Source organism: Octopus sinensis, unplaced genomic scaffold (genome assembly GCF_006345805.1).
Source record: "Octopus sinensis unplaced genomic scaffold, ASM634580v1 Contig02008, whole genome shotgun sequence".
Taxonomy (NCBI): domain Eukaryota; kingdom Metazoa; phylum Mollusca; class Cephalopoda; order Octopoda; family Octopodidae; genus Octopus; species Octopus sinensis.
This window is the reverse complement of record NW_021825291.1, coordinates 1-15,895: the sequence shown is the minus strand read 5'-3', so window position 1 is coordinate 15,895 and position 15,895 is coordinate 1. Positions and strand designations below refer to the sequence as shown.

At 35.5% G+C, this 15,895-nt stretch overlaps 1 protein-coding gene across 1 annotated transcript; it reads left to right on the top strand.

Annotated features, from left to right (window-relative positions):
• Window positions 1-421: 421 nt before the first annotated feature.
• LOC115227130 lies at window positions 422-15,526 on the top strand. Its single transcript, XM_029798048.2, has 4 exons — window positions 422-594; window positions 2,599-2,711; window positions 12,665-12,823; window positions 15,368-15,526. Exons 1-4 carry the CDS (start codon window positions 450-452, stop codon window positions 15,509-15,511), a joined length of 561 nt encoding a protein of 186 aa, XP_029653908.2. The 5' UTR covers window positions 422-449; the 3' UTR covers window positions 15,512-15,526.
• The last annotated feature ends 369 nt before the right edge of the window (window positions 15,527-15,895 follow it).

The following is a 15,895-nucleotide window of genomic DNA, read 5'->3' as shown; positions in this document are numbered from 1 at the left end:
CGAAAATGCTATAATGATTAAACAACTTTGGCATGAAACTTTGTGGCCTCGATTCCCTGTAGTTCCTTGAGAGGCAAAAATAGATACATGCAAAACACACACACACAACACACACACAATTGATTTCTGCATAGTCTCCAGCCATCAAACTTCAACCACGAGACATTGGGCTAAAGAAGGTTATGATATTCCCCGGTATCAAGTCGGGTTGAACTCGAAATCATAGAGTTGGGAAGACCTAACTGTAGGATTATGATTCTCTCTTCACAAACATGTAATTGTCCATTCTATACCTTATCTAAGAGATCTCCAAAATAGCCATGTGCACCACTTTATCTCCTCCTTAAACTAACAAAATTAATATTTGAGTTGTTCATTTGCATTTTATTGTTTTTGACTTTATTCATATTTAAGTCTTTTCTTTTCTTTTTCCAAACAGAATTTATCGAATGGACTCCTCTCAAGAACTTGTTCTATTCAGAAAAGAACTGTTAACAAGGCCCCTCCTTTTGCAGTGTACTATTGAGAGTGGGCCAGGGGTTGGATGCTTCAAACATTTATCAAATTTTGATTGTAGATTTGTACAAAATTCAGGTAATGCAAGAAAATTCATTTGTCAGTATGTATATATATGAAGGCATGTAGCCTAGTGGGTTAGTATGATGGGTTCATAACCTTAAGGTCATGGGTTCAATTCCTGGGCCAAGCAATCTGGTGTGTCCTTGACTATGGCATTTCTTTTTTTTTTAATGTTACTCTAATTTATTCAAGTGGAATGAGTAGCAGTCAAGCACTGATACAGTCCTTCCTCTTTCATCTGTCACATCCATGATGTTCCACTTGGTCAAACCTGAGAGAATCTAGAGGATTTCTATGTTTGCTCACAACTATATAAACACATAACTATTTATAATACATACTACTAGGTCATACTCACTTCCCAGTGATCATCATCATCGTTTAACGTCCGCTTTCCATGCTAGCATGGGTTGGACGATTTTGACTGAGGGCTGGTGAACCAGATGGCTGCACCAGGCTCCAATTTTGATCTGGCAGAGTTTCTACTGCTGGATGCCCTTCCTGAGCATGTATATATGCATGTTTGTTGCTGCTCAGCCCAGGTGAGATTCAATCAGACTAATTAACCAGAGCTTTCAAATTTTGCTTATCCCATATTTTTTTTAAGACATAGAATATCTAGGACTACATTATATACCTCGGACTACATAATATATTCAAGACTACTGCTTGTATGGAAAACGGAGGGGAAATAATGCTACAGTGAGGGCCAAAAGAACTTGGACTATCATTGGTCAGATCAATACTGTTGAGAACAACAAGAGGAAGTGGTGATTATGGGAAATACCCAGGTTATTGTAATCCAATATCAACAACCAATAAGGCGGGGAGTGCCCGACAGAGCAAGCTGTATGTGTATATCCATGCATACCCATCTAACATGGGAGTCAGTAAGCCATAAGAAATGTTTCCCATTATGGAATTATTTTGCTAGTTTTTCAGAAACATGATAGTTTGGTAGTACAAGGAAAATCTGCATTCATAATCTAGAGAGAGAGAGAGAGTGTATGTGTGTGTGTGTGTGTGTGTTTGCTTGTTCATTTAAGATTTGTTTTTCTGTATTAGCATGGGTTGGAGGAAGGCATACTATTGAGTCCCTGTTTTACAGTTAGATTCCCTTTCTGTCACTAACCCATAGCTGTTTCTCAAGTAAGGAATTTTTTATACTGCATATCTTAGAAAATACAGCAAAATTTTTGTCAACAAAATAACCATGAATAGTTCAACTTTTTTCATGCAAAATGAGGACTGGAAACACACACAGATATATATACATATGTACGACAGGCTTCTTATAAAAGGTTCTGTTCCAATCTCATTTGTAAAGCATTGGTTGGTTTGAAATCACAGTAGAAGACACTGTACCAAGGGACTGCACTGTGAGATAGAACTCAAAATCATATGTTAACAAAGCAAACATTGTACCCATACTTGCATCATCCACACACACACATACATGTAAATACATGTGTGGGTATCCATACCCACACATGTGGGTATGAATGTGCATATGGGTGAGGAAGATAAAAGAGGAATGAAGGGCATTGTCATCTACTTAGGACTTAGTTTGAAGCTTGCTTCTCAACCACATAGTTCTGTGTTCAGTCCCACTGCATTGCACCTTGGGCAAGTGTCTGAAAGAAGCCTGTCATATATATGTATATATCTGTGTGTGTGTGTGTGTGTCTTTGTGTCTGTGTTCTCCCTACCATCACTTCTCGACAACCAGTGTTGGTGTGATTATGTCCCCATAACTTAGTGGTTCACCAAAAGCGACCAATAGAATAAGTACTAGGCTTAAAAAAGATAAACCCTGGGTTCAGTTTGCTTGATTAAAAACCCTTCAAGGTGATGCTCCAGCATGGCTGCAGTCAAATGACTGAAACAAGTAAAAGTATATATATAATGTGTGTGTGTGTGTGTGTAAGGATGGGGAGAAATAGATGGTTTATGTATGTATGTATTTATGTTGATATATGTTTTAGAGGTTTTCTACATCTGAAAGTTCCTCTTTTTCAGAGTGCTTTGTTGTTTTATTGAACCAAATCCATCCTAAAATTTCCAGCCGTCTTTCCATGGGACTTGATCTAGCAGTGAAATATATGCGTGACTCACAGCCATTTATCCTGACAGTAAGTTTTCCATTGTGTTTTCATATTACTTTCTCTCAATTCTTTGCCATTTAACAACAGGTAGAAAATTATTTATTTCATTGGTGGCTAAATCTCAAAATACTCTGTAGGATCGCATTATCTAATGCTGCCATCTAATGTAGTTCTGGGATTATTTTTTTTGTTTGGCTTTTAAAGATGAAACATAATTTGAGGGTTATGTAACTGCTATATAATAGATCAAACAACTGTACAGCAGCTCTCTTATTGACTCATCATCATCATCACCCTCATCCTCCTCATCATTATTATTATTATTATTATTATTAGCAGAATTGTTAGCATGCCAGTCAGAATGTTTCGTGGCAGAATTGTTACAGCATCAAGAAAAAATGCAGAATTCATTCCATCACTTTATGGTCAAAATTCAAATCCTACTGAAACATTCAAGCAGTGCCCTCCATTTCCAATCTTCCATGTCTGGTCCTGGGGAAATACTATCTTACTTGGAAGCAGGTAAGGGTTAGTGACAAGAAGAGCATCCAGCTATAGAAAAATCTAACTCAACAAATTCCATCCAAGTATGAAAAAGAAAAGTGAACATTAAAATGATGATGATGATGATGGTGTGTGTATTGATATAATATATTCTTTTACTTGTTTCAGTCATTTGACTGGAGCAGTGCCTTGAAGAGCTTTAGTTGAACAAATCAACCCTAGGGCTTATTTTTCAGCCTACTATTAGTCTCTTTTACCAAACTGCTAAGTTACAGGAATGTAAATACACCAACACAGTTGTCAAATGGTGATGGGAGGACAGACACAATGACACACACTTCGATATATTATATATATATATATATATATATATATATATATATATATATATACATACATATTGAGTAAAAAGTAAGCAACATTTTGAACCAAAAAGAATCTGTACCGGATTTTTGTAGAGTTTTGATCTTTTTTTAAACATATTTTTGAAATTATCTGATAATACAGACATAGATTTGCCCAAATGCATCAATAAATTAACATTGATATTTTTTTCACCATTGTTACAATCATCTGAAACGGAACTGTCAAACTGTGATATTGGAGCAATTTTGCTATTCAGCTTCAAAAAGGGACATAAAGCAGCTGAAACTGCTCGCGATATCAATGAAACATTTGGTGAGGAAATGACCAGTAAGTGGTCAGCTCGAAAATAGTTTCAATGATTTTGCAGTGACAATGTGCACCTTGAAGATCATGAGCATAGTGGACGCCTATCTGTCATCGATGACAGTCAATTAAAGACCATCATTGACAAAGATCCATGTAAAACCACTTGAACAGACAAAAGAACTTCAAAGTTAGCCAGAAAACTGTTTGCAGTCATTTGCATGCAATCAGAAAATCAAAAAAGCTTGACAAATGGGTACCACATGATTTGAATGAAAATTAGAAAATGCACAGGTATGAAATTTGCTCGGTTCTTCTTTGTAACCAGACTGGATCATTTCTCAACCATATTGTAACTTTTGATGGAAAGTGGATTCTGTACAATAATAAAAAAATGTTCTTTACAGTGATTGGACCAAAATGAAGCACCGAAAACCTTCCCAAACCCCGAGCTCTTCAAAAAGGTGGTTATAGTGACTGTTTGGTGGTGTACTGCTGGATTCATCCACTATAAATTCTTAAAACCCAGAAAAACCATTACTGCAGAAACATATTGCCATGAAATTACCAAAATGAACAAAAAACTGCTCCTCCTCCATCCCAGACTGGTCAACAAAAGAGGACCAGTTATTCTTCATAACAATGCTTGACTACACATTTCACTAATGATGCTCCAGAAGTTGAGGGAACTTGGCTACAAAGTTCTTCCCCACCTAGCTTATTCCTCAGACCTTTCTCCTACCGACTACACTTTTTCAATCACCTTGATGGTTTCCCGCGAGAGGAGGAGTTCAAAAATCAAACCGATGCTGAAAGTGCGTTCAAAGAGTTCATCAGCTCCAGAACTCCAGATTTTTATGCTACCGGATTAAACAAACATGTAACTCATTGGCAGAAATGTGTTGATTGTAATGGTCTTTACTTTGATGAATAAAACTTCCACGTTGTTGAAATATATTGTGATGAATTTCATGTTTCTAAACGTCACTTACTTTTTACTCAGCCTGATATATGTATATACTCTTTTACTTGCTTCAGTCATTTGACTGCAGCCATGCCTGAGCACTGCCTTTAGTCGAACAAATTGACTCCAGGACTTATTCTTAGTAAGCCTAGTACTTATTCTATCGGTCTCTTTTGCCGAACCACTAAGTTACAGGGACATAAACACACCAACATCGGTTGTCAAGTGATGAGTGAGGGCAAAAACAGACACACACACACACACATATATTTATATATGACAGGCTTCTTTCAGTTTCTGTCTACTCGCCACTGAATAATCAGCTTCTTTCAGTTTCTCTCTACCAAATCCACTCACAAGGCTTTGATCAGCTCAAGTCTATAGTAGAAGGTGCCACGCAGTGGGACTGAACCCAAAACTATGTGGTAGGGGAACAAGCTTCTTACCACACAGTCACGCCTGTGCCTATATAATGATGGATTTCCATTCAGTTTCTGTCTACTATTTTCACTCACATGGCATTGATTAGTCTGAGGTTATAGCCACACAGGAGGAATGAACCCAAAGCCATTTGGTTGCAAAGTGAACTTCTTAACCACACTAGCATCCTTGCTAATTTATGCGTGTTTCTTACATTATTATCAATACACAATCTGTTTGTGGTTTTCTTGTTTCTTATCTGTTAATTTGCATCTGAGACTTTCATTGACTAGCTCACAAGCTAAAAGCGAAAACCATCTTGTTCTTTAAAAGTATTTTACAGCAGTCATTGAATGCTTGAATTTGATTGATCAAAAATACAAGGCACAATGCTAGCATGAAAATTTAAATTAATATTTGGGCTTTGACCTGGGTCACCTAGCATTAATGTAATCTATTAAATAATGAAGCCATCAAGTTCACCTGCTGTTTATTAAAAATTACAATCGTACTTCAAAGCTGGTTATTCAATGGTGAGTTTGATCTGGTTATCTAACTAAATTATATTTGCCAACAGAATCGTATTCGTTTTGAAATTCCAGTGAAATTTCCTTTCATTTTCTTCTATTCGGTTTTCAATCTAAAATGTTAATAACAATCTTGTCAGCAAACAAATATTGTATCCCCCAAAACATGAATTTTATAAAATTCATGCTGTCATGCAAAATATGGGTTCAGGTATCATTTAAATGTTTGTATTTTATATATAGGTGCAGGTATGGCTGTGTAGTTAAGATGCTTCCTTTGCAATAAGATGGCTTCAGGTTCAGTCCCACTACACAGCATCTTAGCCATTCATCCTTTTGGGGTCGATAAATTAAGTACTAGTCAAGTGCTGGAGTCAATGGGATCAACTTATCCCCTGCCCATAAATTTCAGGCTTTGTGCCTATAGTAGAAAGGATGATTATTGTTATTAAGGCTGCGAGCTGGCTGAAACGTTAGCGCGCCAGGTGAAATGCTTTGCGGTATTTCGTCCGCCGCTGCGTTCTGAGTTCAAATTCCACCGAGGTCGACTTTGCCATTCATCCTTTCGGGGTCGATAAATTAAGCACCAGTTATGTACTGGGGTTAATGTAATCGGCTTAATCCATTTGTCTGTCCTTGTTTGTCCTCTCTGTGTTTAGCCCCATGTGGGTAGTAAAGAAATAGGTATTTCGTCTGCCGCTACGTTCTGAGTTCAATTCCGCTGTATTTGACTTTGCCTTTCATTCTTTTGGGATTGATAAATTAAGTACCAGTGAAACACTGAGGTTAATGTAATCGACTAGTCTCCTCCCCTAAAATTTCAGGCCTTGTGCCTTTAGTAGAAAGGATTATTATTATTAAGGCGGTGAGGTGCCAGACAAAATGCTTAGCTCTACATTTTGAGGTCAAACTCCACCTAAGTTAACTTTGCCTTTCATCTTTCCAGGGTCGATAAAATAAGTACCCATTGAGTACATGAGTCAATGTAATTGACTGCCTCCCCTCCCCCAAAATTTCAAGCCTTGTGTCTATAACAGAAAGGATTATTATTATTGTTATTAAGGCAGCGAGCTGGAAGACTTGTTAGCACACCAGGTGAAATGCTTAGTGCCCTTTCATCTGTCTTTTCATTCTGAGTTCAAATTCTGCCAAGGTTGACTTTGCCTTTCATCCTTTCGGGGTCAATGAAATAAGTACTAGTTAAGTATTGGTGTCGATGTATTGATTTACCCCCTCTCACAAAATTTCAGGTCTTTTGTCTATAGTAGAAAGGATTATTATTATTATTCTGTTTGATTTTTGCTTTACATTTGCACAAGCTGGCTCCAAGTCTCACCCAGAGACCTCAAGAGACAAGTTGAAAGTTCATGTTGGTGTTGTGCCTAGGGTGCCATATATTTGGTTTTATACTTAGTGTTGTATTAGTGAATGTCTAAAAAGCCATACGAAAATTATGTTTGTTTTAAAACCTGAGATTACATAGAAAGTATTTTGCGTAGGATATGAGCAGTTCCCATGAGCACTATCTTTTGAATTTCTGCAATTTTGGTGTTTCCTGATTATTATTATTATTATTACATAACATACAATGGATGACAGAAAAACCAGTAAAGTATCAGACAAAGCCTTTGTCAAATCTGTCAATTGTTCAGAAATCAATTTAAATGAATATTTATCTGCTTCAATAAATATGAAACCTTGTATTAAACATATTTATTGTAGACAACACAGAAGAACAATACTCTCTTTAATTTCTTCTTAGAGCAAGCCTTCTCTGAAATTTCCTGAATTATTACTTTAGGTGAAGACATAGCTGTGTGGTCAGAAATCTCTCTTTGCAACTATGCGGTTTTGAGTCATTTATTAAGTCTGGAAAGTTCTGAGCAAAAAGGGAAATAAACCAATGGACCAATAAATGGACCAATAAATAAATTTTATTCAATGAAAAATTTCCATTTATTATTAACGACCTTTGTCCATCTATTGGGCAATTTAAGCATGATTGTGCTATGCCGCCACACCAAAATAGTCTCGCTAGAGATTTTTTGGTTCAAATTAGCCAGCTGATGACAGTACACATCAGAATTAATCGTCTGGTTTTGTGGGATGGGTTTATAATAAATAATGCCTTTATGATCCCACCAAACACAAAGCCTACGCTTTGTGTTTGGTGGGATGGATATTTGTTTTTGGCTGCTGTTTTGAGGGACCTTTACGCAAACTTCAAAACTTTTCACACTATGTTTGCATACACAATCCATTTTTCATTTCCAGTCACAAGTAGTTTCAAAAAAAGCATGGTTTCATTCCATTTCAAAAGCATATCACAAACAGAATACCAGTGCAAGCAATTCTTTTCTGAGAGTTTATGAGAGACCCATACATTACAGTGAGAAATGTATCCTAGCTTCACTAGGTGTACATGAGCCATACTTTTAGACTTCTCTGGTCATGATATTTGAGGTTTCTTTGATTTTTGCCTCAAAGCATCTTCCTCCAATTTTGAAGGTCTTCCACTGTGACCGTCATCTTCCAAGCTAAACTCTCCAGCTTGAAATTTCGCAAACCACCTTCAAACAGTTGATTCACCTACAGCATCATCATCACTGTAAACTTCACAAATGTTTTTGCAAGTCTTTGCAACATTTTCCCTTTTTAAAAAAAACAAGAAAAGCATTACAATGCAAATATGAAATTTTTGGTTCTCCATTTCAAATGTCAATAAAAGGTAACCGGAATGAAAGATAAATCTATTTTTAGTCAGGAACAAAGAGGTGATGTGCTACCACTTCAAGCAACGCCAAAATCTTACCCGTGTTATGTTTCAGGAGTGTTCAATGAAGCATTAAAAAATTTAGCTTAAAAATGCTCGGAACTTTCCAGACAATCTAATATTATAGCCCCAGGTGACTAATGCCTTGTGAGTGGATTTGGTAGTTTGGTAGATGGAAACTGTGCAGAAGCCTGTTATATAGATTTGTGTGTGTTTGTGCTGTGTTTGTACACACACCACCACTTGACGATCAGTGTTGGTTTATGTCTCTGTAACTTAGCAGTTTGACAAAAGAGACTAATAGAATAAGTACCAGGCACAATTACTGCAATCAATTTGTTCAACTAAACCCTTCATGGCAGTGCTCCAGAATGGTTACAGTCTAATAACTGGAACAAATAAAAGATAAACCAACACTTCTGTGAACTCTCCTAAATTCTCACAGTCACTCTTTCCTGGACATTTTTAATTGACTCCTTACAAGAATTCTTCTGTGAAATCTTCCTAAAATTAATTACTTTTGTCTCTGAATTCAATCTCTTCAAGAATATTGGCTTTTAGTTGCTTGTGTAATTATCTTTATGTAATTCCTTGGGGTCTCGTCAATTGACTTTACATTTCTGCTGCAAATGTCTAGTTTTGATTCAATGAGGGAGCTTCTATCTAATCACTCAGTTTGCTAACAGAAGCAGCTAAATCTCTTTTGAATCATAACTTTTGAACCATAACTTTCTTTTGGTGTGTGTGTAAAAAATGGCACATTAGGTCAGTGTAGTCCTAGATATACTATGTCTGAAAATAAGACAAGATGGGATATCAACAGTGGAAACATTTCTGACCAACCAATCTATCTTATTTCAGGTTTGGTTGTTAAGGGGTGGACTTGGGCCTAAACAACAACATTATTGCCTTGAGTCAATGTGAGAAGTTTAAATTAGATGTGTGTGTGTGAGTGAGTGTATTATTTTGTGTGACTTTGCCTTGATATCGCTTGATATCGCTAATGATATTGCCTTGATATCGCTAATGAATGTCATTCATTTCCAATATTTTGTGCAAACATGCCTGGCCATAGGGAAATATTACCTTACTTGGAAACGGGTGGAAGTTACCAACAGGAAGGGCATCTAACCACAGAAAATCTTCCTCAATACACTCCTTCTGACCCATACAAGCATGGAAAAGTGAATATTTCCAAATTTAATGTATTTATGGGACATTGATGATTTCTTTTTTTTTTTTAGATAGTCTTTTCTGCCACAATTTCTTTCATATTTTTATTTACCTAAATATCTCCAATGATGGAAATGGTAGGTGAAGAGATATGTGGGGATATTTTTATTATATAAGATATGATAATCTCTTATAATGTAAGATATGATGATAAATAACATACATGTGGACCATGGGCAAATGTAAAAAAATTCAAAAGTAGGCCAAAGACAAATGATGATGAGAGAGAGATTTGGCTGCTATTTCTAGCATGTCATGCAACCATAACAGGGCTTCTGAATGTCACCAGCCTGACAAGTTTATAGGATTAGAGAGTGCTGTACTTGCAGTGGTTGAAGTACTAAGATGACATTATATCAGAGAGCCTCTTGTTTTAGAACAGAAAATGTTTCCTTTTTATGTTTTTATAAAGCTGACCTTAGACAAGGTTATCCATCAGTGGATGTTCGATAATATTTGTGTGTATATCCAAGTATATCATTTTTATTTTTATAACCATGAGGTTCTGAGTTCAATCCATGCATTCAGAAATTCTATGGTATACAGACATCTTATCATTACTTCTTACAAACAGAAACTGTATTAGAAATCAATATTTTATTGACTAAAAAACATAGACTCAACCAGTTTGCAGCTATCTTAAATAGTGATATTAAGAAAATGAAAGGAAACACACTGCAGTGGTCAGAGATCAGAGATAAATCTACATCTATTAAAGAACAGAGCTTCTATACGACATGTGGTGGGGTGGGTGCATGTGTGCATTTAACCATTTCGATCCCAACTTGAATGTTATGATACAAACCCATCTATTTTATAGCTTTGATATTTAAATTTATTGTAATTTTATGTATGAACTCTCTATGAAGTTATGTTTGAAGCATCATTATAATATCAAAGAAATTTGGTTATTTTACTAAACCCCTCCAAATTTTCAATTATTTTAAAAATTAATTGAAATACTTGGACAGTGTATTGTTACAGAAATGCATTAGAAACATGTTAATTTGTTATTAGAAATATATTTGCCAAAGATTCCCATAAATAAAAACAAGGAAGAAATAAATAATCCAACCTCCAAACACATCCACTTATTCTGAAGATGGCAAGTCAGTATTGTCAAAAGGCTTCTCTTAAGCCTACTGTATGGGAACTGAATATTCTCAGCTCTGTGCATGTGCACTTGAGACTCTAGAACTAAATTAAGTCATTTTTGACTGTGGAGTACTCTCTATACTTCTTCACATTTTATATAGCATAGTACACACATTTTATATGACATAGTACACACAATTTATGACATAGTACACACATTTTATGGCATAGTACACACAATTTATATGGCATAGTACATGTATTTTATGACATAGTACACACATTTTTACTGATTAAATTGATACTGTATCTGCATGCTAGTAATCAGCACAGTGAGCATGGAGTATATATATAGTGCTAATGCTACTATTGAAAGTATTGATATTTATGTCTTTCTTTCATTTCATCTGGTTACATACATGTGCACAATTATGTACATACTTCTTCTTCACAGCTTCACTTCACAAATGAAGATTCATGAAGGGAGCTATTCACATTAGATGCTGGTTTGCTGATAGCTGATGGGGCTAATATGGGGGCAGGTCAACCTGGCTGCAGTAGTTACTAGGGAAATTCTTCTTTGGTTTTCTGAGTTTTTGGTGCCACTGTTTTATGATTCAACTACAATCTTCTCTTGTTCTCAAAGATAGTCCTGGGTGCATTCTTGAAAGAAGAGACAAGCTGGTGAATTGCATGTCACAAACTTTTCAAGCAGATGCTGTTGTAAACCACAGGTGATGGTCAGTATGACCATATGAAAGGATTTATTCAGAGTGACCTTGTGCTTTTGTTTTGGTGCCTCTCTATCACAGTGGCCAGTGAAAAGTTTATGTGCAGATATACATGTATATATGTGTGCACATGCACGTGCACACACACACACACAGTCATGTGCATTTGCATGTTATGGAAAGGGGGCTTTTAATGAAAATATCAATCTGATTCCAAAATCTGTTACTTGTTATAAAAAGGATCCTTTTTACACTTTTTAATATTTTAAACTTAATTCTATCTAGACATCTTGTACTCTTTGTGTGTGTATATACATAAAAAATAATAATGAAATTATTGTATACAGTGCTCAGGTGCACCACAACTTGTCAAAAGTGCGTATAAAGCATATGCAATAATGTACAAATGTCTGGAAAGTGAACAGTGTATGAGTCAGATACATGCTTGCATGTGTATGGAGGGGAGAAAATCAGGTGTAGTCTATATATATATATAGAGAGAGAGAGAGAGAGATAATGATGTAGACAAGCACAATCAGGCTTAGCACACATACACGCACAAGACACATCATCATCGTAATCATCATCATCTGTCCACTTTCCTTGCTGGCATGGGTTGAAGAGTTTGACATTGCTATGTATTAAATGAAGGTGAGCAGTAAGCAACTACCTGGGTACATTTCAAAGAATATCATTTGTAAAAAGTGAAACCAATTTGTAATTATGTAATTTGAAATATTTAACTATGCATTTTTGTAATTACAAACTAATCATCTACTTTGGAGTGTTTAATAATGTATTTTGAAATGATTTAAATGTTAAAATGCACCTTTGAAATACATAATCTTGAAATGATCTTATTGGAATAATGTATTTTGGAATAATTTGGTTGTGATAACTTCTTATTCAATCTATTTATTGTATTTCAAAATGATTTTTCTGTAAAACTATAGGTTGGACTTAATTAACCACAATAGAAAAGGAATAGTACTTTTCATTTTTTTTTTATTATTATTTTTGCATATATATTTAGTTTTGTGTGTCTAATATTTTGTTATTTCCAGTTCACATTTAACAAGGTTATAGAAAAGCTCTATGAAGCCATACTTAGATTTTATGATCTACAAATAAGCTCTCGGGAAAAAGTCTCCTGCAACTATGCTGAACTGACTGTCCGGTACCTGGGTCATAGTTCACATATTAAACTCACAGATGGCATAAAGGTAAGTTGTTAATTCATCTCAGTATATTTTGTTTTTGGCACTAAAACCAATCTGTTTGTCACATGCATTGCGCCACACTTTAGTCTGACATATAAGGTACATTACTTTTTATGTTGTGGATGCAGGCGTGATTGTGTAGTTAAGAAGCTTGTTATACAGTTGTATAGTTTTAGTTTCAATTCTACTGTCTATGCAGCACCTTTGGTAAATGTCTTCTTCCATAACCTCAAGTTTGCCAATAACTAACAGAATTAGGTGATTTGGTGCAGCTGATCGGATATCCAGTCAGTTTTGGCAACAATACTTTTTGGTAGTGGAGGAAAATGCCCACACACACAGAGTAATATACACATACATATAGAAAAAGTGTATGAGAAAGAGATTACAATTTATTAAATGAACATGATATGACATGAACACTTTATCTCTCCTCATTCACATAAAGAGGGAAAGAACAAAGAGAAGCATTAAAATGTTTGATGTCAAATAAGTCAGCATCAAATAAGCAATGCCAAATAAGCATCACCAAAACAGCTGTGCCAAAACATCTCATAAACCAATAACTTGTGAGTAGAATTTGATGTATAGAAAGTATACCTGTCCATTGTAATAATAGAAGGTCTATTCAAAAAGAAACCTTTTTTAAATAAAAAAAAAAAAAAATTATTGTTTTACTTAGACATTTTTTCTTCGTACCATCTACAACTAATACACTATCCCCAACATTTTTTCCCAGTTTTTGGGAAACATTTTAATGGGTAAGGAAGTGACTTGTCAGAATATAGATTTATGAGTTTATATCATATCTTTAGATTAAACACTGAAATCATACGAGCTCAGATCTTATAATACTCTCACTTTTGTTGTACTTTTAATTAATTTAATGTTAAAGTACTTCATGTAATTAGCATAAGGAGCCTAATTAAAAATAATTATATGATGAGGAAAAGATAATATTGGCTCAATGACTAAATATTATTTTAATCATTTTGGCAAGTATGGGTAACATGTGGATACGTTTCTTCAGTGAAATAGTAATGGGAGAATGACTAAGCAGATGTGCAATATTGTACACCAGTTTTGCACACATGAACAATTAGTTTGTATTTTAGAGAATAAATTACTTTGGATGTGCCATCCATAGAAAAAAAATTTTAAAGTTAGTGCAACCATGTTTAATACAGTAAATATCAAAAATCTGATTACAAATATTTATGAAGTGTGGAGAAGGCAATATTAGGTCAGTGTCTAATATTATGTTAATAATCTTAGTAAGTATGGGAAACAGCATTGTCTAATGTTTTGGTTCTATTAGACTTTCACAAAAAAGCATACCAGCAATAAAGGAATGACAAAGGAGATGTGTATAATATCAAACCTAAGTCAATGTGACAAGAAGATTCTTGGTACTTTTCTACTGCATTTTGTTCAATCAAAAGAAGCGAGATAATTAAAAAAGCAAACTGCTGAACTGACCAGAAACTGATGGGTTAATTAAATTCATTGGACATAATGTAAGGCTTCCATAGTTTTAGATTTTAGTGAAATTTTGATTATTTAAAAGTAACCCTTATTAGATCTCAAGTTACATGTTTGAAAGACTACTTTTCTCCTGGCACTGTGCATCTCACACACACCACTGCCATCATTTTACTGCCATCTCTTATCTCCTTGAGCCATACCTACTTCTTCCAGCTTCCTCTCCAAAAGATATTCATGATTGACCTTGCCTCCACCTGTATTCACCACTCACTGCATCTCTCCCTCTATCCATCTGCTACTTGCTTCTCATGCTCTCACTAATATAATTACCCACCCATGCCACTTCTTATGCACCTTCCTGTAATGTCAAGGTATGTTCTAACACATTTTCATCTCCATCCTCCTTCTCTTCCAAACCAAGAGTTAGAGTGGTGTTAGTGGAAAAAGAAAAAATGGAAAAATTAGTAGAGACATTTAAAGAAAAGATTAAAATAAGTCAGATATATATTCGCTATGATAATCTGACCAATGTGATTGGGATGGAGGACATAATTGAATATATAACTGATAAATAAATAGAACAATTACAAACTGTATTACAAAATGTATAAAGAACTGTAAGATGAAACTGCGAGCTTGGGGGACTTGTACTCCAAATTTTGTATTGTTTGTATGTAATTGTAATGTCCGTTCTATATTCAGGTTACATGCCTATAATAAAGAGAAAACTGTCTTACTGTATCTCCCCAACAGCAAGACACCTCTTCCTGTCCCTCAATCACCTGGCATAAAGCCAACTCTCTTAATGCCTCTTCCCAACCTCTGTAGAGAGGTCTTGTCTAGTCTTACAAGTTACTCTGTAATCTCAGTAGTGCCACTACTACACAAAAGACACCTTGTACCTTTTTTTTTAAGTGGTTTGCATTAGAAAGGGCATCCAACCATGGACCCCATGTTAAAGCAGACCGTGGTTCTTGAGCCCCATCGAACCATCCAGCCCCTACAAGCATAGAAAACTGATGTTAAATGATGATGATAATGATGATGATTCTTTTGTTACAGGTGAAAGAATTGAAGTTTGCCTTTGATGATCTTGACAAAGAAGATCTTTTAGTTGACACACTGGCTGCTGCTCATGCCAGGCAGCGCCGGAGTTTACCAATTGACCAAGGTATTTCAAATAAATCTTATGTCTCTGTTTCTTAAAATTATATATTTAATTATTATTACCAAGAATGTTTCTTATAGAAATGGCTGTTGGTTATTGTTCAGCCTCGGGTCAGCCCAAATTAGACAAACTTGTGAACAGAGACATTCGCTATTCGATCTTACTCTGAGGCATTGTCTATGTGACACTACAGTACTCTTTTACACATTTCAGTCATTTGACTGTGGCAATGCTGGAGCACTGCCTTTTAGTTCAGCAAATCAACACCAAGACTTATTCTTTGGAAGCTTAGTACTTCTTCTATCAGTCTCTTTTGCCGAATAGCTAGGTTACGGGGACATAAACACACCAGCATCGGTTGTCGAGTGATGTTCAGGGATAAACACAGACACACAAACATGCACACACACACATGCGCTCAC

Excerpts from the sequence above, each read along its gene's own strand:
- LOC115227130 (XM_029798048.2), top strand. The coding sequence starts at position 450 with ATGGACTCCTCTCAAGAACTTGTTCTATTCAGAAAAGAACTGTTAACA. Across the intron at positions 2,712-12,664 it reads CACAGCCATTTATCCTGACA|TTCACATTTAACAAGGTTAT; the intron begins GTAAGTTTTCCA and ends TGTTATTTCCAG. Across the intron at positions 12,824-15,367 it reads AACTCACAGATGGCATAAAG|GTGAAAGAATTGAAGTTTGC; the intron begins GTAAGTTGTTAA and ends CTTTTGTTACAG.